The 25,510-nt window shown below is 41.0% G+C and overlaps 1 protein-coding gene across 2 annotated transcripts in view; it reads right to left on the bottom strand.

Annotated features, from left to right (window-relative positions):
- Nucleotides 1-23,811, bottom strand: part of FGF10 (fibroblast growth factor 10) — a 551,592-nt gene extending 527,781 nt beyond the window's left edge. For both annotated transcript variants that reach the window (XR_014225107.1, XM_082252371.1), the window contains exon 1: nt 22,850-23,811. Coding sequence is in view for 1 of the 2 variants with exons in the window: in XM_082252371.1 (XP_082108497.1) it covers nt 22,850-23,297 (448 nt within the window). In the remaining variant the exon portion in view is untranslated. The remainder of the gene's footprint in view (nt 1-22,849) is intronic.
- Between the last annotated feature and the right edge of the window lie 1,699 nt (nt 23,812-25,510).

The following is a 25,510-nucleotide window of genomic DNA, read 5'->3' on the forward strand; positions in this document are numbered from 1 at the left end:
AAAATTGCACAGGTGATCAAATACCACAAAAAGAAAACAAGACCACAAAAAGAAAGCTCCATTTGTGGCCATTACTAGAGTAAAAAAGTAAATAAAGATGACAATTTTTTTATTTTTACCAAAAATATGTAGCAGAATACAAATTAGCCTAAAAGGATGAAAAAGTTTTTTTTTTTTGGGGGGGGGGGGATGTTATATAGCATAATGTGATAATTATTTTTTCCAGAATTGTCGCTTTTTTTTTTTTTTTGTTTATAGCGCAAAAAAAAAAAAAAAAATTGCACAGGTGATCAAATACCGCCAAAAGAAAGATCTATTTGTGGCCATTACTAGTAAAAAATAAATAAATAAATATGACATAAATGTTACCCCTAGTTTGTGGATGCAATAACTTTTGCGCAAACCAATAAAAATCTGCTTATTGGGATTTTTTTTTTATCAAAAATATGTAGCAGAATACAAACTGGCCTAAAAAGGATGAAAAAGATTGAATTCTATTTATTTTTTTTGGGGGGGATGTTGTTTAGCATAAAGTGATAATGATTGTTTTTTTTTTTTTTTTATTGCGCCAAAAATTTTAAAAATCGCACAGGTGATCAAAAACCACCAAAAGAAAGCTCGATTTGTGGCCATTACTAGTAAAAAAGTAAATAAATAAAAATGACGTAAAATTTTCCCCTAGTTTGTAGATGTGATAACTTTTGCGCAAACCAATAAAAATACGCTTTTTTTTTTTTTTTCACCAAAAATATGTAGCAGAATAACAAATTGGCCTAAAAGGAGGAAAAGGTTTATTTTTAATTTTTTTTGGGGGGGATGTTATATAGCAGAATGTGATAGTTTTTTTTTTTTTTTTTCCAGAATTGTCGCTCTTTTTTTTTTTCGTTTATAGCGCAAAAAAAAAAAATTTGCACAGGTGATCAAATACCACCAAAAGAAAGCTCTATTTGTGGCCATTACTAGTAAAAAATAAATAAATAAAAAATGACAAAAAATGTAACCCCTAGTTTATAGATGCGATAACTTTTGCGCAAACCAATAAAAATCTGCTTACTGGGGGGGTGATGTTATTTAGCTTAAAGAGATAATGATTGTTTTTTTTTGTTTTTCAGAATGGTCGCCCTTTTTTTTTTATGCCGCAAACAATAAAAATAGCACAGGTGATCAAATACCACCAAAAGGGTGCTCTATTTGTGGAAAAAAAAAAAGGACATCAATTTTATTTGGGCACAGCGTCGCACGTCCGCACAATTGTCCGTTAAAATAATACAGTGCCGAATCGCAAAAAATGGCCTGGTCATTAAGGGGGGAAATCTTCCGTTCCACGTGGTTAAGTGAAGAACAAATGTCATAGCAATGTAAAAATCTAATATTATTGCACAGGAATTTAGCTAATGGTGTAAGTAAAGAGGAGATGTCCTGGCAATATAAAAAAAAAAAAAAAAAAAAACAGATTAAAGTGAGGGCGATGATGGGCGATGGGATACACCCTCTGATTGAAGCTTGTAGAGAGCTGGTACATTAACCTATCAAAGGATTGACTGGGATGCTGAGACACTGCAAACAAGAGGTGTAACAGCTACACTGGATGTCTGCTGGATTAACAAATGGGGAACGGTAGCACGACAGTGACAACATCAAAGCAGCCCGGGTTTATTGACTTGATTAAAGAGTAAGGAAACACTGCATGTGCGGGACCACAACACAATTACCACAATGATGTATCATAATAACTCGCTTTCAGGTCACAGAAACTACAAACAAAAGCAGCCATGGGACGACCGCACGCTACAAAGTAACTTCGGCAGCGCCACTTCCACTCTCGTAGTGTTTAATATAGAACTTTTCTGGCCATCTCGTGGCAGAGAAACATAACAACAAAATGAATCACTAATGTAAAACAATAAACAAGGCTGCCGTTTATTTTAAAAAGTAAAAAGTTTAGAAAGTCTAAAAAATGGAAGACGAGGAGTCTGTGTGAGGTCTAGCCCAAAAGAGTATACAGTAAATACAAACACACACACAGTAAATACAAACACACACAGACACACACTGGCATAGGGATTTCATAAATGTTTGTTGTTCTTAAAGGAAAACTCATTTCCCAGATATCATTTCTACATCCTTTATTCCCCTCCAAAATGAAAGTGTTCATTTACCATCTCGATAAACTATGCAGTCAAGGGGCCCAAGTGTGTTAAAAAAAACTCTATTCGGCTTTGGAATATTGAGCGTAGTTCAAAAGGCAGAGCCGTAGACCCTTTGCACCCCTCGTGAAGCCGGGCCAAAAAAACTCCTATAGATAACTTTGCCCCCTGGATGTTTGACCCAGCATTTTCCACTGCGTACGCATTGTGCTCTCTCTCTCCCTCTCTTGCAGCTTTGCTGATCTAAAGCCCCGTACACACGATCAGATAATCGAACGATCAGTCGTCCGTTTTTTGTGGCATGCTAGTCTGATGTGGAAAGTGAAGAGGTAATTTTCATACAAATTTTCCCGTACGACAGAATTCTACTTCAGAAGTGATGTCATGTGTTGGATTGCTTTGTATGTGTTCTTTCGTCTCTGAGCATGCCTAGTCTTGATTCTTTTTTCCGTCAAAATCTGTACTAATGAGACGAAAATCGGACGTTGTATTACGGACGACAAAAATTATATAGCCGGCACATCAGGATTTCGTCAGCCGAAAAGTCGGAGTTGGCTGTCGAAAGCACCATACTAACAATCCGAAAATCGGCAGATCGGTCGTCGGACGAATTTTCCCATCAGATTTTCTTATTGTGTGTACGGGTCTTTAGACTCTGTTCAGTATTGTGTATAAGAGATAGCCTTTTATTTCCTTTATTTTTACAGTATTTGTTTATTTTCACTTCACCAATGGCTCTATAGAACTTCTCAGACCTGGTTACCTTAGGATTAGGGATAAGCTTGTGTTGGCTCCAAACCAAGAGAAGTCCCCTCCTACAACTCATTGGGCCCAGGAATGACAGCTGACTTTTGGGTTCAGACCCAACACATGTTTATCTCTACATATGACAAGACTGGACCCTGTCTGTACATTGTGTGTTGAAATGGCCAATTTTAGTCTCCATCAGAAGCTCTTGCGACAAGGTGACAATGCAGAAGCACAGGGAAGCAGGGACAGAGCAACTCCATAATAGAGTTTTCGGGTTATTCAGTTAGGGTGATTCAGTTAGGGCTGCCACCCCCCCCCCCCCCGGTTTAAGATTTCCAGGAAAAAAAATATCTAAAACTTAGAGAAGGGGTCCTCAAACTGTGGCCCTTTGCTTACCTTTATCCGGCCCTTGGGGCACTGTTGCTCCCACTGATATTATGCACCAATCCTTCCACTATCACCAATGATGAGATACCATTCCTCCCACTGACGCCAACATTGGGGCACTACTTCTTCTGTGGATAATAATTATTGGGCACTATTCCTTCCACTGACACCAATGATGAGACATAATTGCTCCCACTAATACTAATGATGGGGCAATATTCCTCCTCCTACTGACCACATGTCATTTTTACTCCCACTGACCATCAAGCTTGAGACTTGGTCTACTTCCACTGATGCAGTGGAATTTTCTACTCTCATGGGTCACAGTCTAGCCCATCTAAAGTCCCAAGGACAGTAAACTGGCCCTTTGGTTTAGAAAGTTTAGAGACCCCTGGCTTAAAGCACTGCACCTCTGCAACTGACTCCTCAACCTAAGCCTCCTTACAAGGCAGCAAGGATCAGTCCACCCAAAACCAATTATTTTAGTTACAGGTAGAATTATCCGACTTGAGGCAGCTGCTGGCTTTTTGGTGATTCCAGCAATCAGCTCTTGGTGAGGAGTGGGATAAAGAGAAAATCGCCAGCTTGGAACCATGCAAAGTGGCCATGAAACTCAAGAGAAGACATCTTACCACCACAGTACTGAAGCAAATATAGGAAACTCTTTGAGGGCTTAATTCCTCAGTATTACCAGGCACTGAAATATTAGCCTTAAGTTAATGAACCCTTTGTAATACCTAGACTTAGGTTAAAATATCCCTGTTAAAATCTTGTGTACTGAGAACAAGCGTTCCTGCTCGTGTGGCAGAATTGCAAAGCGTTTGGGGTGCAATTAAGGATGAATGGCACCCGAACTTGTGCCTAGCATTTTACCTCCATTTTACACAATTTGGAATCAGGGCACAATCACAGTGATTCTGCCAGCAATACCAAATTGCCAAGTGTGAATGCGGCCTAAGTCCATGTGAAGGGTCTGTTTAAAGTACACCTGTAATGGCAAAAATGTGAAGGCTTTATTGATGTTTCATTAGAGATTGTTGATCCAAGAAATCTTAGATTGCCTTTGTAAGATCAGGATGGAATGTTTTTCTGCACCTTGCAGAAGCAAATTGGACCATGCTAAGTTTTTGTTTTTTTGCTTTCCTCTGGATCAACTGTGGGTGTATGGTTCTATATTTGGTGGACTTCTATTTATTTATTTATTTGTTCTGCGGAATTAGACAAACTTTTCTGTTCTTTCAACCTAAATAACTATGTAAGGCCCCTTAGTCCCCGTTCACACTAAGGCGACCTGTGAGGCCGTAGGTCTTCCCTATGGAAGGTCGCCGTAGGTCGCCTTCCATAGGGAAGCTGCGGACCCGTTCTAATAGGAGCGACACAAGTCGCTCCGACTTAGAAAAAGGGTCCGGAGCTTCTTTGGGGTGACCCGGAGGCGACCGCCATAGACTTCAATGTTATGAAGTCCGTGGCGGCCGCTCCGAGGTCGCGGCGCGCTGCTCGCACCGCCACCTCGGAGGTCGCCCCCCGAAGTCGGATCGCCCCTGTGTGAACGGGGCCTTAAACACATGGGGGGCTCCGTTGAGCTCACCTGCTCAGCAGGGAATCTGTCCGCTTATCCCAGCGGAGAAAGGGGGGTGGCTGGTACGGGTCTCCTCCACCTATGCAGAGCGGACACAGACACAGCCCGCTTTCCGTCTGAATGTTCGGATGTAAACGAACCACCTGTCTGTTTACACCTGACAGCCATCCCCTTTACTAGACGGATGGGGAACTGATCTCCATCTGTCTGTTATTTTAAATGTAATATTTATTTACTTATTTCAAATACAGAAATTCAGACAGGCAAGGGCAGTGGTGGTGTACAATACAACAGTTGTAATAAGACTACAATCTTAGCGCCCCAAAATCAAAATGCACATCAAAACCTGAATCCGAAAAGTGCACATAACAAATTAAAAGTTATAAAGAACAGGAATAAAAATAACATGATCATGAGCCTCTCGACTCCAATAAATTCTTACAGCATGAGTAGGTGGCATGAAGGAGGTCCAGAATATGTGTAGCAGGCCAAACACTACCATCGTGGCCAGGCATATAAACCGAGCAGCGGAACTATGTGGTACCTTCTCATGCCGACAAGTTATCAACAAATGCCAACTAGGTCGCAGCAGAGATACACCCAGTCTATAGCCTAGGTAAAAAAGTACACTTGTCATATCTCAGATGAAAATTAACATAAAACAAATGTTAACAACAGATATTGACAAAAAAGGACCCAATTTCGACTAATGGTTGTGAGCTCACACGCCACACATGGTCCAGGCCCTGAAATCCCTGGGCCTGGGTTCAAACATATGCGATGCGGGAACCAGCACCATTCTAGAGCGGGTACCCGCATTGTATCTCCCCTGCAGGCAGTTCACACTGCCCTTCGCGAACGTCTGCGGGTGTCAATACCAACTTAATGGCACCCCCATATCGGTTTGCAGATTGCAGGGTGAACTGTGAATTCAGACAGGAATCAGATCGCATGGGTTTGAACACTCATGCGATCTGATTCCAGTGCAGGGGAAAAAAAAAAAGATTCCTGCACCTTTTTTATGAGAATCCAATGCAAGTTCAGCCATACAACTGTATTGAAATATAAGAACTCACCCAAGCTCTACCACAATAAAAGAATAATGGGCTGTGTGTCAGTGTTCTGGCTATCCCGTCCAACATGAATCTATAGAAATAAAAGGCAGCAAATGATCGTTCCTTCTTATGAAATATTATTTTGCACAGAAGCAGTTACAACATCTTGGAAATACTAATGTGTTTTGGCCTAAGCTTTCCTCATAGCATATGATGTTGTAACTGCTTCAGTGCAAAATAAAATTCCATAAGAAGGAGCGATCGTGTGTCGGCTTTTGATTTCTATGCATACAACTGTATGGCTGAATTTGCATTTGGACAGACATCGCATGTGAACAGCACTGCGAAGTGAATCACATGTAATGTCTAAACCCAGGCTCAAAAATAAAAAGAATAAAAAAGGATTAATGCGTTCAAGGTTGTTGGTTCGCCTGGACAAATTGTTGGAATGAGGGATCAAGGCTAGTAAAGAAATGTCTAGACTAGAGGAGGTTCAACCCAGTTGCATATTGTTTCCAAATTGCCCAAATGGAGTCAAAGGGGTCCTGCACACCCTTAAATTTAGTAATCCACTTCTCGGCTTCCATAATCTCAGCTACCTTCCTAATGCAATCCCCACAGCTAGGAACAAAAGCACTCTTCCAGTGAATCGGTCAGTCCATAAGAGGCCCAGGAGCACCACCCCCTTAGTTTGCATGCGGGAAACTGGACTAATAGCTTTCTAGGAGGTCTGTCATTTTTTTACAAGCATGTGATTAGAGCCTGAGGTTCCAATTGACTTGTAAAAGGTTGTCCTCGGGGGTGCAGAGCACTGCTCCCCGAACCCTCCCAATTGTGATACGAGCAAATCAATATTCGCCATCGCTTTCCAGCTTCTCGTCTCAGCCAATCAGGACAGGAGGCGGATCTAAAGAAGACCGGGTTAGACGAGTGTAAACCAGGGAAGCCGCAGCAGCCCTGGAAATCAGGGGAGCCGTGACCGCTGGAGGGCTCCATTTGCTTGGCTGCACTAAGCAGATGGGGAGAGCACTTATAATGGGCAAGTGAAAGAGTGGAAACATGGAGCAAGAAGTACAAAGGTGATAGGGGGGAGATTGATCCCCAGGATCTCAGCTATACAATCAAGGATATCTTCCCAGAAGGATCTGATTGCAGGACATTCCCACCACATATAGAGGAACGTGCCTCTCTGACAGCAGTTCCTCCAAAAAAAGATCAGAATCCAACAGATAGATCATAGCAAGAGTTGCAGGTACACGATTCACCCATCTGTTTTAAGCAGACAGGATCGGATCGGAAGTCAACGGGTGTCAATGGACACATGTAGGTGGACACCGGCCATGCCATACAGGAAACTGGAAAGTCTGATTGGGTTTTCTTGAAAAACTGACAGACTGACCCGATCGGTCCACCTGTGTGAAAGGGCCCTAACCATGTTAGTTGCATGGCTGTGGTGTACTCAGTACAGGAAAATCAAAGCAATAAATGGAGGGGGGGGGGTCATCTTAGTGGTGATCACACATTTTTAAAGCTGCCATTGTTGGCCTTTCCTTTTGAAAATGCTGGTTGACAAGAATAGAGAATAAAAGATTTCTGACTGATGCTCAATTACTGTATGCTTGTTTGTGGTTTCCGACTTGTACTGAAGTTTGAAAGCCTGTAAACCAGCGTTTTTACATATGGACACAATCATTAACAACCCTGCCATTTTTCTCAGGACAGGTATACTTTAAGGCTCGCCCCATGCTTGTGAAATACAGTAATGCACGTTTTACTGAAGGCTAATTCAACCCATGATGTGCATCATTGTCAGAAACGCAATGCACCCATAACTTATGGGAGTTATGGTTTGCTGCTGTAGCTATGGCCACTGCTGTATGTTCAACATGAGATGCCAAATGGTGCCTTAATGCACATGTACAGTATTTGCCAATGCACCTACGCTGCAGCACACACCAGCATGGATCATGCATTTCAATGTGCTGCCTTGCTGAAATAGCTGCAACTGTGTTTTATTATACCTTGAGGGTAACACACACAAGTATGGAGAGGCTGTGACATCACCCCCCCCCTTCTCCCCACCTCATGAAATCAGAGAACGTCTTGTTTTCAATTAAAAAAATATGAGACATTTTATGAATGGCAGTAGTGCTAGGCAAGAGATCCCCATGTGGTTAGTATGCAGAGGGAAGCCACCCAGCACAGGACTTGGAACATATCCGCTATCCCTCACTGACTAGTTGTCATGCAACTTTGGACATCAAAGACAAGTTGCAGCCCATTCTTTTCAATGCAACCTAAAGTCACAGCAACTTTGAAAAGATGGCTGCACTACTTTCATGCAACTTTTGATGCACCTTTGGTCCAGAGAATGTAAAGTCAGACCAAAGGTCACAAACAACTGGCTCATGAAAATATTTAGCTAACAGATGATGCCATGGGAATTATCTTATTTGAAAACTTCAGCTTCTATCTTTAACACTTGAACTTAAACATGAAATCTTACCCCCATAGGTTTCTACAAGGCTTGGTTGTAAAAAATGGAAAAAAATCAAAGTGGGGCAAACCTGGAGATGGAGCCCACGACAGACAGCTTAGCCACTTGTTCTATTTACCCACAAAATAAAAGAGCAACTTCATGAAAACACACCGTTACAATACAAAAGGAGTTTTCTTAGTAGTGGACGAGGGCGGCCTTAGTAGACGCGGGCGGCATCGGGCGGTTCAACAGAAACCGACAAACATTCGGCCCGTGTGAACTGGAAGCCACAGAAGCCAGTCGTTCGGCGCATGACCGGAAAATTTCTGCCACTCGGCTCCCAATCAGCGCTCTCAGCCAATGGCTGAGAGTGCTGACCAGGGTGTTCTGTTGGGGGGGCTGCCCCCCTGTCAGAACACAATAGCACAGCAGTGCAGATCGCTGTTCTAACATCAGATTGTTATTACAGCGGCTCCGACCAGAGCTTTCAGGTTTTTTTCATTCAACCTGAGGCTTTAGTCCAAGGATTAGAAAATTGTGTTTAGCCAGTCATGTGATTCACAAACTGCTGCCATATTGTATAGCCCGTCAGGAGATGTTTACCATTTTATTTTTGCAGCTTTCTGTGTCATACTTCAAATTCACTGCCCAGACGAGTGAAGCTGCAAAATTCAAACAGGAATGAGTGGAACCATCAATGCAGCAGAGTTGTGTAAGCCATAAGACTGTCTGAACACTTTGTTCTAATACGATACGATAAGATAAGATAAAATATATTGTCATTGTAGAAAACAAATTCACAATGAAAATACATTTATACTCCACGCATTACTCACACCCCACAATCATCAAACAACGTATTTACCATACACGACTTAATTATACCAAAATAATGAAAATAATAAAAAAATTATAAATCATGTTATATACAGTATAGATATGAATTTTAACAAAGTATTGATGCAGCTGTTTGTCTAAAACAGTATTCTCAACCTTTTTTTAGTTAAGACACCCTTTAAAATTCTACATAATCTTGAGGCATCTCATTTACATGTAAAAAAACTTAAATTGTTTTACATAACACAACAGCAACATCCATATGCAGGGGTCACTCAACATTAACGGTGATTTATGCTTCACAGCAAATAGACCTTTGTACACTGGTACTGATTAGTATTCCAATGTTTCTCTTCCTTCACAGTTTCTCTCTCTCACTCAGCTAATGTGACCCCAATACTGATGGAGAGGGACAGGGGAGGACAAACAAGGGTGCTGTGCAGGCCCCCAACATCCTCCTTATCAACTGATGACGTCATTGGTTGTTAGGTGGCTATGGTGCACAATGAAAACTCATTGCTTTGTGTAACTAAAAGTCAAGCTTGAGCCACCTGCTGGCATGTATACAATTTATGGGCAATTTTAGGCATTTTGCCAAGGCATCCATGAAGACACTTTGGTTTAAAAGGCTGATCTAGAACAGCCATTCTCAACCATGATTCCATGGAACCCTACAGTTGCCCGAGAGGTTAGTAAGGGTTCCTCCAGCTGTGGTTCACGGACCTCCCATTGGTGCATTTATAGTTCCAGGGCCAATGCTACTTGGCAAAACCAGCAGCATAACACAATTATCTTTTTAGCTGGTTGGAAGGGTGGCATTTTGACCACCACTGTAAAGAATGCATATTTCCTACTGACCACCAATGTAGGAGACATTTTCCTCAGCAACTCTTGATTTGGTTCTCTGAGATCTGAAAATTACTTTTAGGGTTCCTTTGCGGTAAAGAGATTTAAAAAGGCTGGTCTTGGTTTATCCTTTGGCCTTAAAGCCCAACTCCAAGAATTATACAAAACCTACTCTTTCAGTGGGCCCCCAAAGCCCAAGGATTAACTGCTCATTCAGTCTAGAGGTGCAAGAATAAAGAGTAATACTTACCTTATCCATTGCTCCAGCGGAGTCCTTTCAGCAGTGTGACCGGTCCAGTGAAGCCTCCGCTCTAAGGTGCTGCCCATGAACTTAATGAATTTACCCAACCACAGTCGGACTCCTGCCTCCTGGGGCCTACTGCAAGGGTAGATTGTGGGTCTGGGCTTTAATAGTGTTCCCAGAGGAATAAAGAGAGATCTATCCAGCCCAGTTGGGAAACAAGTGGAATGCTGTGCAGTTCACTGCTAAACTTTTAATGAAATGTGTACAGGTAAGTGTAAAACTTGGGGGGGGGGGGGGGGGTTATTGGGGACAAGGACAACTTTTGAAGGATCCTGGTATCAAAAATATAGTACATCCATTAAGTTCATGGGCAGAACCCCCCACACTTTGCTAAAGACCCGTCACTTTGACAATCAACTTTGCTGGGCACATGTGCGGCACAGGACACGGAAGGGAGTGACCATCTTTTTAAAATGTACATATCTGAGTGCATTGCAAAGGTGCCTACCATGGCATTCTGGTGATCTGGCAAGTTTTACATTATTCCACATTTAAGAATGCATGTTCAGACTCATGTTTGACCTGTTGCGGCACACCAGGCATTTTTTCTAATGTATCTGTTGACTGCAAGCTAGCAAAGCCCCCCCCCCCCCCATTCTGTCTTGTCCATTTTGTTAATCCTTGTGTGTTTATTCTGTGATTTCACCCAATTGGAAAATGCTAAGGAATATATTAGTGCTACATAAATAATAATTACGGTAATAATTAAAGGATTTAGCCATAGTCTACCAAGACATAGCCTGACCCCAAGCACAATGCTCCCATATTATAATGGACGTGTGCTGAGCAAGTGAGGTCACTCACACCATCCCAGACAACCATAGGAGTTTTGTGTAGCTGCGGATTTATGATTCCCTTATGAGTATCGACCTGTACGCATAACGTAATAAAAAATACAGTGCTGGCATTATAAGCGCAGACTATAATGCAAATGACAGTTCTCCTTTCCCCGTCTACCCTGACATAGCAAATGCACGCCGTCCACAATCAGATTTACAACAAACAGCCACTCCACAATAATCAACCTATATATGCTAGTTATGATTGCATTGTGTCATTGAGCTACATTGTATCCAAACAAGGCAAAGAAACAGGGATGCAGTCATTATTATTGTTGTCTAGCTGTTACGTTCCCGCATAGTACACTATATGATCCCATATGTAAGAACTGAGGCTTAATCAAAGCCAGAGATTTGCTTTTAAGCACAAATCAACTTTTCTTTTTTTACTTTTTGCATTTAGGATTATATACACTCCTTAAATAATAAAGGATAATTATTCTCAGACTTGGAAGATTTGCTCCTTTAGATCTGTATAATCTATTCTTTTTTTTTCATGTTTATATAGAAACAAATGGTACATTGACAAAAAAAGGGCCAAAGTGAAACTGAAGCATTGTTGCAGAGTATAGAGAGGACAGGGTGAAAGGCAAATGTTGGCTTCCAGAACTCACAGCAGACTGAGCACGGAAACAAAGCAGACCTTACCATGTAAAAACAATGTTATAGTATAAGCCATAAGACAAATCATTTAGAATAGGTATGAACCATCTTTAGGGTACATTTCTAAATAGGTAATAAATTACAGGGCAGCACAGTGGCTTAGTGGTTAACACTTCTGCCTTGCAGCACTGGGGTCTCTGGTTCATATTGCAGTCAGGAGTTTGCGTCTTCTCCCTGTGTTGGCATGTGTTTCCTTCCACACTTCATAGAAATGCTGGTGGGCAGATGGCCCTAGTATATAAGCATGTAAGTATAAATTGTTGGTGATCTAAACAAAAATTTCCCGTAAAAATACCAGCTGTTGTGGGCTTACTAATGGCCAACAACATGGACAAAGAATATGGATGGTTAGGAAGGTATGGTGGAACTATGGAGAAAAACATGGATGGTTAAGAAGGTTTAGTGGAACTATTGACAAGGAACATGGATGGTTAGGCAGGTTTATGGGAACTATGGACAAAAAACATGGATGTTTAGGAAGGTTTAATGGAACTATGGACAAGGAACACGGATAGTTAGGCAGGGTTAGCGGAATTATGGACAAAAAAAACAGATGTTTAGGAAGGTTTAGTAGAACTTTGGACAGAAACATGGATGGTTAGGCAGGTTTAGTGGAACAATGGACAAAAAACATGAATGGTTAGGCAGATTTAGTAGAACTATGGATAAAGAACATGATTAGGGAGGCTTAGTGGAACTATGGACAAAGAACATGAATGGTTAGGTAGGCTTAGTAGAACTATGGACAAAGACTATGGATGGTTAAGTAAGTTCAGTGGAACTAAAGGAAAAGAACTTGGATGGTTAGGCAGGTTTAGTGGAACTATGGACAAACAACATGGATTGTCAGGCTGTTTAGTGGAACTATAGACAAGGAACATGAATGGTTAGGCAGGCTTAGTAGAACTATGGACGAAGAACATGGATGGTTACGCAGGTTTAGTGGAACAATAGACAAAAAACATGAATGGTTAGGCAGATTTAGTAGAACTATGAAAAAAGAACATGAATAATTAGGGAGGCTTAGTGGAACTATGGACAAAGAACATGAATGGTTAGGTAGGCTTAGTGGAACTATGGACAAAGAACATGAATGGTTAGGTAGGCTTAGTGGAACTATGGACAAAGAATATAAACGGTTAGGAAGGTCTACTAGGACTATGGACAAAGTCTATGGATGTTTAAGTAGGTTCAGTGGAACTAAAGGAAAAGACCATGGATGGTTAGGCAGGTTTAGTGGAACTGTGGACAAACAACATGGATTGTCAGGCTGTTTAGTGGAACTATAGACAAGGAACGTGGATGGTTAGGCAGGCTTAGTAGAACTATGGACAAAGAACATGGATGGTTACGTAGGTTTAGTGGACCTTTGGGCAAGGAACATGAATGGCTAGAAAGGTTTAGTGGAACTATGAACACGAATGGTTAGGTAGGTTTAGTGGAACTGTGAACAAAGAACGTGGATGGTAAGGCAGGCTTAGTGGAATCATGGACAAAGACCATGGATGATTGAGCAAGCTTAGTGGCACCGTGGACGACAAAAAATTACATATATGATGCAATCTTTCAATAGAATTACCATTACAGATTTTGTTTTTCTATGTCCTCCCTGTAACCTAAGTCCATCAGTTTTATTATGCGATGATCCTGATAGTAGATCAGTTATTCTTCCACTTTCTTTATGTGACCAAGATGTCCAGCAAAAGTGGCAGTTACAGGGATTGGGACAAACCATATGACAGTACATGTCACAAGGGTCAGCTTTCATATGGTTCAAACCTTCCAAAAGTAAACCTTCCAAAAGATTAAAAAAGCCAAAAAAACAGTTGTGGTAACTGCTCAAAAGGCTTTAACTAGAGTTCGTTGATATTGTTTGTCACATTCCTAAAGTTTATTTAAAAATACATGCCAAACTATAATTCACGCAGAATGAATAGTGTTATCACTCTATTACAGGAAGTGGAAAAAGAATGGATCTACTGGCACAATCAACACATAATAAAACTATGTTACCGGGTGGACTCACAAACACAAAATCCCCTGAGTTAGAGCCATTGGCAGACTGCATCATAGATGACAGTATTGCATTTGTCCATAGTACCACTGATATGATTCAGCCTGGATAACACCGACCTATGCATGTGCAAATCTACATTACATTGCATAGTTACATCAACAGGGGTGAACTTGGTAAAAAAAAAAAAAAGTTTCCATACCAACCCACAGTTCAAAAAAACAATCAGGTTTACTGACGTATCTATGAAGGCCTGATGGCCATATGAAATAAACGTAAACTGGGGGTTAAAACACTCCTTAAAACGGTATTAAACACAAAACCAAAAATATGTTGCATCTTACCAATCATTAGATGTGGTGGCATTATTATTTTCTCTTTTTTAAAGCTTTTTCCATCTGTTTTTATTACCTGGTGTCCTGGCCAGTAACACACCTCCTAGGGGGAAGGAAGTGTTAGATGTACTAGCAGATTTAGATGCACTAACAAATTGAAGCTGAACCCCAGCTAACACTTTATAAACAGTTACAGCAAACTTTTTTTTTTCCTTTTGAGATAAAGGTTTTACATAAATAAATACCAGCTGACCATTGTGAGCACTCCTGTCATAAGTAAAGGATTTGTCTCAATCCTGTAGCTGCTACATCTTCAGATCAGCTTCTTCTGTTGAAAAAAACAACAGTCTTACTGGCAGGATCACCAGGTGAAAATAAAGGAAGGAAAGCATAAAAAAGAAAACTAATACAGCCATCACATCTAAAAAAAAATGTAAGCTGAAATTAATGTTTGCTTTTGCTTTTAATATTGCTTTAATTAAATAAATACAATAGATTATAACTGTAAAGAGATGGGTGAGTACATCGGAACAGATTGTCATCTGGGGAATCCGCCATTTAAAAGACATATTCTCCATAGAAAAATGGTAATAATAAACGACACTATGGCACAGTTGACAAAGCAATGTACACTACAAAAATGATGCTGCAACAAAGCAGATATTAATTTACAGTTATTTAATGGTTTGCTATGAGTGAATGTGACATGTATCATATACACACACATACTATATATATATATATATATATATATATATATATATACACACATATACATATACACACACACATATATATACACACACACACACACACACACACACACAGTATATACACTGCTCAAAGAAATTAAAGGAACGCTTCTTAATCAAAGTACAAGTCAATTAAACTCCTAGGATATTGATATTGTCAGTTAAGTAGCAGAGGGGATTGCTAATTTCGGACGCTGTGATGTTAATGAAATTTACAGGTGCACTAGATGGGCAACAATGAAACAACCTTCAAAACAGGAATGGTCTTACAGGTGACCTCTACTGACCATTTTTTTTCCTACTTATCTTTTCTGATTGTTTTCACTAGTTTTGCATTTGGCTAAGGTCAGTGTCACTACTGGCAACATGAGGCAATACCTGGACCCTATAGAGGTTGCACAGGCAGCCCAACTCCTCCAGGATGGCACATCAATACGTGACATTGCCGAAAGTATTACTGTGTCTACCAGCACAGTCTCAAGAGCATTGAGGAGATTCCAGGAGACGGGCAGTTATTCTAGAAGGGCTGAACAGGGCATAGAAGGTCCTTAACCCATTAGCAGGACCGGTATCTGAACCTTTGTGCAAGGAGGAGAGGAGTACTGCTATAACCCTAAGAAAATTACTTCTAGCAGGCCACTGCTGTAAATGTCTCTGACCAAAGAATCAGAAAAAGACTTCACGAGGGTGGCCTGAGGGCCTGCCATCCTCTAGTGGGCCCTGTGCTCACTGCCTTGCATCTTGGAATTTGTCATTGAACAGCAGAATTGGCAGGTCCACCACAGATGAGAGCAGGTTTACCCTGAGCACATGTGACAGACGTGAAAGGGTTTGGAGAAGCCGTGGAGAATGTTATGCTGCCTGTAATATCATTCAGAAACACCGATTCGGTGGTGGGCCAGTGATTGATTTGGAAGGTATATCCATGGACAGACACAGACCTCTACAGGCTAGGCAATATCACCCCCCTGACTGCCATTAGGTATAGGGATGAAATCCTTGGACCCATTGTCAGACCCTACACTGGTGCAGTGGGTCCTGGGTTCCTCCTGGTGCACGACAATGCCCAGTGTCATGTGGCGAGAGTATGCAGCCAGTTCCTAAAGGATGAAAGAATTGATACCACTGATGGCCCCCACACTCGCCTGACCTAAATCCAATAGAACACCTCTGGGACATTATGATTCTGTCCGTCAGACGCCTCCAGGTAGCACTTCAGTCTGTTGAGGAGCTCAGTGATGCCCTGGGCCAGATCTCACAGGAAATACCCCAGGACACCATCCATCTCCTCATTAGGAGTATGCCCCGACGTTGTCAGGCATGCATACAAGCACATGGGGGCCAATCAACTACTGAGTACCATTCTGAGTTGCTGCAATGAAAGTTCAGCAAAATGGAATAGCCTACTGCATCATTTTTCCCTTTGATTTCCGGGCAGTCTTTAAATTCAGCCCTCTGTAGGGTGATCATTTTCATTTCCGTAAAACGATGTGGTATCCTATCCTTCCTAACACATTACACCATACCACAGTCACAGTCCATATCAGTATAGATATCCAGCATGATATCTTTCTCTACTGATGTGTTTTCAAAGTGTTCCTTTTTTGAGCAGTGTATATATATATATATATATATATATATATATATATATAAAATGTGCAACTTACTATAAATAGCCTAGTCTAAAACACATTTATGGACAGGGCCAGTTTGGATTGTAAATTGCTCAAAATTCTTATTCAGATGTTATTCCTCAGCTTGCCTAGAGGGGTGATTCAGACACCTGTAATCTCTCCGGCCCTATTACATATAATGAGTAGAAGCTGTAAGGGTTCTTTCACACAGGCGCACTCTGCTCCTTGCAGCAGGGGATCTGTGAACAGATCCCCTGCTGATTCAGAGCAGAACAGGACGGATGTGACTTTTGCGACATGTTGGATGTATGGGCTCCTAAAGTGCGTCACTTTTAGGTCAAGAAAAACAAAAACGGACACAGTCCTTTTCCATTTTTTTCCAGACCTGAAAGGACTCAGAGGTACGTAGATCTAAATGAATACAAGTCCATTTGCATTCACTGACCCATAGCCCTTCATGGAGCATCTGATCAGCTCCACCTAAAAAACTGATTGGAAAACCCATGTGAAAGGGGCCTTAAGCTGGCTACACACTATACAACTTTTTTTTACAATGCTCTTGTCCAACTCTCCTTTAGATTTACCAAAACCACATAATAGGAGGTCAAACCTAAACAAATTGTATGCAGTCAGGCAGACCCTTGAACTACATTTGGAAGGTAAATCCAAATTGTATAACGTATATATATCCAGCTTTAGACTATGCTTGCCTACAGATAAATTCACACAAGTAAAGTATTAGGATGATGTATTCAGCTAAGAAGTAAGCACAATGGATTTGTGGTTAGCATTCCTAGCTTGCAGCACTGGGGTTCTTGATTCATGACTTAATCAAAATACTGAAGGAATAAAATCCCAAAGTATTGGAATTTGTTATAAAGCTTGCTATTAGCCAGGGATGAACAATTGGTTGTCAGTATCCTGGATAAAAATGTTGGGCAAATGGTAAAAGTGGTAAATAAATAAAATCAATAAATATTAGGTAAGTGCGTGTTACATGTGACTTGTTAGTTAGCACTCCTAGCTTGTAGCACCGGGGTTCTTGATTCATGACTCAATCAAAATACTGCCTGCATGGAGTTTGCATGATCTCTCTGTGCTTGCATGGGTTTTCTTCTGGGTACTCTGTTTTCCACCAAAGCTCCAAAGACACACTGGTATGTAAATTGCCCACAGATTACTGTATGTGGGCTAGGGACCTTAGATTGTAAGCTCCTTGAGGATAGGGACTGATGTGAATGGACAATATAAAAAGTGCTACAGAAATTGCCAGCGCTATATATAAATAACTATAATAATACAGCAGCAAAAAGCTTTGATTCACTTAGCCATAAGTAAGGTACCTGTCAGGACTTTCTTGCTGCTGTAAGACACTTAAGCTGGCCATACATTATACAATTTTCTTGTTCAATGTCCTTTAGATTTTCCTTCTGCTATGTAGTGCCAGGGCCTGCCTGATTGCATACAATTTGAAAGTGTTTCGGTTTGACCTCATATGGTTTTTGTAAATCTAAAGGAAAATTGTACAAGAAAATTGTAGAATATATTGCCAGCCTTATCTGAATAAAGTCTTCCTATGCTCTACGTCAATTTGTGGGCTCAGCCTACGCCTGTATCAATGCACAGCTGCACAAAGCTGGGAGATCAAAAGCAAGGGGGAAGCCTGCAAGTCGATCTCCCGGCGGCAGCAGTTTATGCACATTGATTTTGTAAGAGTAGGCTGTAACTAGTAGTTCCTTAAAGAGCACTAACCAATGACTCCAATTGTCTTTTTATACCCTGATCTCTCAGTGAGAACGATGGCTCTGCTTAATTCATTGAACTCCTAAGACTGTCTCTTGAACTCAGATGACAAAAGGATGAAGTACATACAAGTTTAAAAGTTTGTACCCTTTTCTACACCAAAAAAAGGAGATTGATTACTGTCAGTCATGTAAAGATTTTCCAGCATGCTCAGATAAAATGCTTGGGCTGCACAGTTGCTTAATGGTTAACACTTCTGTCTTGCAGCACTGGGGACCTTGGTTCAAATGCCATCCAGGACACTACCTGCATGAAGTTTTCATGTGCTTGCGTAGGTTTCCTACCACACTCCAAAGACATGCTGGCAGGTTAATTGGTTTCTATCTCAATTGGCCCAGTATGTTTATACATGCGAGATAGGGACCTTAGATTGCAAGCTTCTTGAGGGCAAGCACTGATGCGATTGTACAATACATAAAGTGCTGTATATGTGGTTGTAACTATATATACCTAAATGTCTGCACTAATTAAATAATGCCTTTATGTCTCTCCAGTTAACCCCAAGCAACCTGATGAATGCAAGCAATGTCCAAACCTTCTGCTTGACTTTGTTTTTATTGGCTATCCTAAGTTTAGGGAAGAATAAGTGCTATTTTTGACACTTTGGGGTCATTTACAAGTAGTCCTTCCCAAAACTATTTCAATGGTTAGGGCAGTGACAAACCACTATACAAGGGACAGATGGCTGACGAGTGGGCAGGACACGCAGAGCGACAGACTGTTACACAGCAGCAGCTACTGGGCATAGGGTGACATTACTTGGTTCACTAAGCACAAAGATATTAATAAATGCACACACCCAAACACTTCAAAACTAGACCAATAACTACACCTACAACACAGCACAGTGCTTAGAACCTGACTAAGTCCCTACGTCTCGCTTGCTTTGAAGGTTGCTTCAAATGTTATTTCAAGCACCATTAACACTTCAATCAGTAATAATAGCAAAATGTCTACTAAACCATTCATAAAAGGTAGGCTAGCTCATTTCCACCAATCATTTAGGTAGCTGATTTCCAAGTTGCTTAACAATTGCTATGTAAAATCTGCAGATGCACCGATTATTATTTTTGTCATACTTAAACATCGGTATGTATTATAGAGCAAAAGCCAAGGCAAAAAATAAAAAATGTTCTTTTTAATGAGATAATTGGAGGCCATGGTGAAAAGTATCCAAAGCAATAAAGCTTTCATCAGCCCGAGCAAGTAAAGTTTTTTGGACTGGTTTCTATGAGCAACTGCACTATATTCTGCAGTTGTGGCGATATAAAAACCAGACACATCCTACAATATTAAATACAGTCTAATATTCATAACTGAGAAATATAATGTAATTCTATTTTAGATAGCCTAAAGCTTTAAACAGTTATAAGCCGTCTATCTGTTGTGGCACTATGTGAACTTTTGGGTATATTATACTTATGGTTGACCAACTGGAAGGCTGAACACTTCCTACTTTGCCCTTCCACAACTAAGCACCTGAGTTTGAATCAATCAGGAAAATCACATGAGGTTTGTATGTATTTGATTAAACCAGGAACATTGCATGGAGTTTGTACATGCTCCCTGCATTTACATAAACTTCAGAGTGCTCTGAATTTCTGGACAATCCAAATAGGATAAAATTTGCCATCCAAATTGGCTGTATATTGAGTGTGTCCCTATAGTGAGTGTGCATATTACTGTGAAGGAAACATTAAACTGTAAAATCCCTTGGGGCCAGGATATGTATTCTGTAGAATGCTACGTATGTCAGCGCTGCATAAAATAGTCAAAATAAATATATATGATCCAGAACTGAGCCTGCAGCACATGCTGGAACATCAAGTCCCACAACAGCTGGACCCCCACAAGTCCCCCAAGCCTGAACTGGTGATGTCCAGTAAAGTTCACAGGTCTGCATGCCCCGTTTTATGACCCTGGTGGTGCCTTTCTGTCCCAGGAGCCTGTAGACAAAGTGTGTTATGACAGCTCATTAACCCCCCATTGGTTTAATAACCCTTTCAGTGCCTAAAGTGCCCACAGACATTTGATGAAAAAAAAAGGTACAATTCTACTGCACTCACTCAAACAAAAACTAAACATACCTTTAATGTGAAATGTCCAATGGTAAACTATGTACATGGTTTACATTTGGGAATATTTGCAGGGAATGTCTATAGAGTAAAAACACTTGTGGCTGTTCTATGAAAATCGGAGCTGTAATACTTTGAAGTCTATTAAAGTTCTATCTAAACCAGAGCAAAACTGAATCAGATCCTTTGCTTCATTTAAGAAGATGAAACTTGAAAGGATGCTAGGGGCAACAACATTACTTCTGCCCATTTAACTTTTCCACAGATCCAATAGCTCCAGCTACTAAACGTATTGTTTCCACTGCAGGCTGTATACAAGAAGCTCAGGACTTTAGAGTTACCTGTCCTATGTTCCACAGCTACCATTGTGACATTTAGGTTGGTAGATACTGAAGGGTCACCAGATTGGTAAGTCCTCAGTACAAGTGCTCCAAAAACCCTAGCTGAGCTGGTGGCCCAATTTTTGCCTCACACCATAATTAATAAAATGTTACCTGAAGGGCCACTGATATCCTACAGCCTGGTCATGAAAGGGTTTACCAGATACATAAATCATTGTTACAGATTCCCCCGAACCCTACCTGAGCCGGAGGGCCACTGATATCCCCACAACCTGATGATGAAGGGGTTTACCAGATGGGTAAATAATTACAGACCCCCCCCCCCAAACCCTTCCTGAGCAGGAGGAATCCCATGACCCGATGATGAAGGAGTTTACCAGATGGGTAAATCATTATTACAGATTCCCCCAAACCCTTTCTGGGCTAGAGAGCCATTGATATCCCACAGTCAGGTGATGAAGGGGTTTACCAGATATCCCACAGTAAGGTGATGAAGGGGTTTGCTAGATAGTTATATCACCATTACAGACTCCCCAAGCCCTTTGTGAACTGGAGAGCCAATGATATCCCATGACCTGGTGATTAAAGGGTATACCAGATGGGTAAATCACCATTAAAGACTCACCAAACACTTCATGGGCTGATGGGCCACTGATATCCCATGGCCTGGTGATGATAGGGTATACCAGATGGGTAAATCAGCATTACAGATTCTCCCAAACCTGAGCTGGAGGGCCAATGATATCCCACAGCCTGGTCATGAAAGGGTTTACCAGATGGGTAAATTATTACAGACCCCAAAACCCTTCCTGAGCAGGAGGAATTCCATGACCTGATGATGAAGGAGTTTACCAGATGGGTAAATCTTTATTACAGATTCCTCCAAACCCTTTCTGGGCTAGAGAGCCATTGATATCCCACAGTCAGGTGATAAAGGGGTTTACCAGATATCCCACAGTAAGGTGATGAAGGGGTTTGCTAGATAGTTATATCACCATTACAGACTCACCAAACACTTCATGGGCTGATGGGCCACTGATATCCCATGGCCTGGTGATGATAGGGTATACCAGATGGATAAATCAGCATTCCAGATTCTCCCAAACCTAAGCTGGAGGGCCAATGATATCCCACAGCCTAGTGATGAAAGGGTATACCAGATTGGTAAATCACCATTACAGACTTCCAAAACCCTTCCTGATTTGGAGGGCCACTGACATGGTAATGATCCAGTATACCAGACGGGTAAATCGGCTTTAGAGATTCCCCCAAACCTGAGCTGGAGGCCCACTGATACTCCACAGTCTGGTGATGAAAGGGTTTACCCGATTGGTAAATCACCATTACAGACTTCTAAAACCCTTTCTGATTTGGAGGGCCACTGATAGGGTAATGATCCAGTATACCAGATGGGTAAATTGGCTTTACAGATTCCCCCAAACCCATCCTGAACTGGAGGACCAATGATACCCCACATCCTGATTATTAGGGAGTTTACCTGAAAATTAAATTTTTATTATTATTAAATATACACCCAAACTCCACATCCTAATAAAGAGGTTACCAGATATTTAAATCCCTAAAACAAATTCCCCTAAACTCTCCCAGAGCTGGGGGACCACCGACCAACATCTTGATAAAGAAAGAGTTTACCAGATGGAAAATCACTATTACAGATTCCCCTAAACCCATCCTGACCCGGAGGACCAATGATACCCCACATCCTGATTATTAGGGAGTTTACCTGAAAATGAAATTATTATTATTATTATTATTATTAAAGATTCCCCCAAACTCCACATCCTAATGAAGAGGTTACCAGATATTTAAATCCATATTAAGACAAATTCCCCTAAACTCTCCCAGAGCTGGGGGACCACTGACCAACATCTTGATAAAGAAAGAGTTTACCAGATGGAAAATCACTATTAAAGATATCCCTAAAGCCCTTTCTGAGCTGAGTACCACTGATATCCTACACTGTGATGAAGACAGCCATGGCTACTCACTGTAAGGGCAGTCATCCTTCTTGGTGCCACTAACCCTGCCGTTGTCATCGATCTTGAGGAAGTATTTGTGGAAGGAAAAGAGTTTCCTGCAGCGCACATCTCCTTGGAGGTGGTTATAGCTTCGCACGTGCCTCCCAGAAGAAGAGTTAGAGGAAAACTCCGCGGAGCGCAGTAAGTCCCTGTTGTCACCACCGGCGACCTCATTACAGGTGACAGACAGCGAATAGACCAAGAACAAGAGCAGCCATGAGCGGGGCAGGTGAGACAAGCCTGGGGCACTATGTGTCAGTATCCATTTCCACATTGTACTGAGGCTGAGGGCTTCAGGAGATGCCTCATGGAAAGAAACATACTGGAAGGATAAAATCCGGTGAGGGGACAGCTGGCTTCTGGGGGCCACTGGTTCCCAGGACTTTGATCTGTGCTGTAGTAGGTAGGGAGCCAACATCCATCACTCAGGGGTCCATCCACTGCGAGGAGCCTTTCATAACTCAGGAGGACATCCACACCATGCCATGCAATGCTCCGCAGATGCAGTAGATACCTCTTGGTGCGCTTCCCCAGCAGTGCAGCTACAGGCTGGCTCCCAGCATGTTAAACATTGCTTGGAAAAAGGAAAGATGACATGTTCAACTCCCCCCTGCCAAAAAAAAAAAAGTCCTAATCCGTGTCTACCCCCTCCTTCTGCTGAAATCCTAATTGTCAGCCTGGAGATGAGCTTTTGAAGGAGCCTTGCTGTAAACAGGTTGGAAGCTGGAGCTGAAATGTCAGTGATCACAATCCAGAGGTGGGATGTTTCTGGTGGGCAGACGACTTGCAGGGGGTCAGGCAGGACATCTGAAACCCTGGAGGACAAGGGCTGGAAGAAAAAAAAAGAAAAGATTCCTTAGCTCTTGCACAGAGATCACTGATCCCTTCAACTGATCTGAAGCTGACTAATTGCTGCTGAACTCTGCAATGCTCTCTCTGTCTGAGCTGCCCAAAGCCAAGCATGCTTTGGAGAATCACAAAAAAAAAAAAAAAAAAATTGCTGTCTTACTCAGCTTCAGCCAATCCCCACTAGGGAGCCCCTGCCTGTTTTTTGGCAGTGAAGTGCTCCACCTGGAGATTGTTGCTGACTTTTTTTCCTCCCCTTCTACTATAGAAATGTTGCAGACAGCCAGCTAGAGCTGATTACAGTATAGGCTGGCTGAGAAAGAGAAAAAAAAAAAGGACAATATTAGTTTCCCTATTCTTTTAACCCCTAGCAGTTCCCAGGCTTGGGAGGGGTTCCTGGCTTGGAGAGCCTACCCTTGTTGAAGTGAGGAGTTCACACTTTGTCCATCATCAATTGAGGGGCTGGAGATTAGAGATAATGTTCCAGTCTAATCACAGGACCCCCATCACTAAAAGCTGCTTTCTGCTCTGACTCATTCAGTGAATCACACTTCTAATTAAAAGCTAAGAGGAAAACATTTCAGCACATCATCTAGGTCAGCCATTTGCTACTATTTATTTATCTGTGGCATTTATTACATAAGTGGGATAAACAAAAAAATAAATAAAATGTAACTAAAACTGTTCTGTTTTCTAATGATTGCATTACTGTTTTTTTATTTCTCTATATTTCAACTAATGGCACTAAAATAATAAATGTGTACTGAAAAAAAATATATATAACTAATCTACAAATAACAATAATAAATTATTATTTGTTCCTCTTCTGAGAAATGTACTTAATACTTTTACAATCAGCTCATCTCCCACCGTTAACACCTTTCAATATTTATCACTTGTCATTATTACTATTATTAATATATTTATTACAATTATTTTTTGTTAGTTTAGATATATTTACATTATTTCTATAAATTATTAGAATATATTTTATATTAGTATTTATATTATTTTTTCTATATATTTATTTTATTATCACTTCTCCGCTTTAGATTGTATACACTTATTATTATTATAGTTTATCATTTATTATTAGGGATATTATTATTAGGTGTTATATTATAATTAATTTTAATATTATCACGTTATATCTTTTAGATTGTAAGCTCTTACTTACAAGCAGGGCCCTCCAAATCCTCTAGTACTGAATTGTATTGTAGCTGTACTGTCTGCCTTTGTTTTGTAAAGCACTGTTGGCCCTATATAAATCCTGTATGATAATAATCATCATCTTAAAATAATAACTGTGTAATCACTGAAAAAAATGTGTGTGTGTATATACACATACACACACATATACAGTATCTCACAAAAGTGAGTACACCCTTCACATTTTTGAAAATATATTTTATTATATTTTTTCATGTGACAACACTGAAGAAATTACACTTTGCTACAATGTAAAGTAGTGAGTGTTCAGCTTGTATAACAGTGTAAATTTGCTGTCCCTTCAAAATAACTCAACACACAGCCACTAATGTCTAAACCGCTGGCAACAAAAGTGAGTACACCCCTAAGTCAAAATGTCCAAATTGGGCTTAATTGGCTATTTTCCCTCCCCGGTATAATGTGACTCTTTAGTGTTACAAGGTCTCGGGTATGAATGGGGAGCAGGTGTGTTAAATTTGGTGTTTTCGCTCTCACTCTCTCATACTGGTCACTGGAAGTTCAGCATGGCACCTCATGGCAAAGAACTCATTGAGGATCTGAAAAAATTATTGTTGC

The sequence above is a fragment of the Pelophylax lessonae genome, assembly GCF_965119305.1.
Source record: "Pelophylax lessonae genome assembly, chromosome: 1".
Classification (NCBI taxonomy): Eukaryota; Metazoa; Chordata; class Amphibia; order Anura; family Ranidae; genus Pelophylax; species Pelophylax lessonae.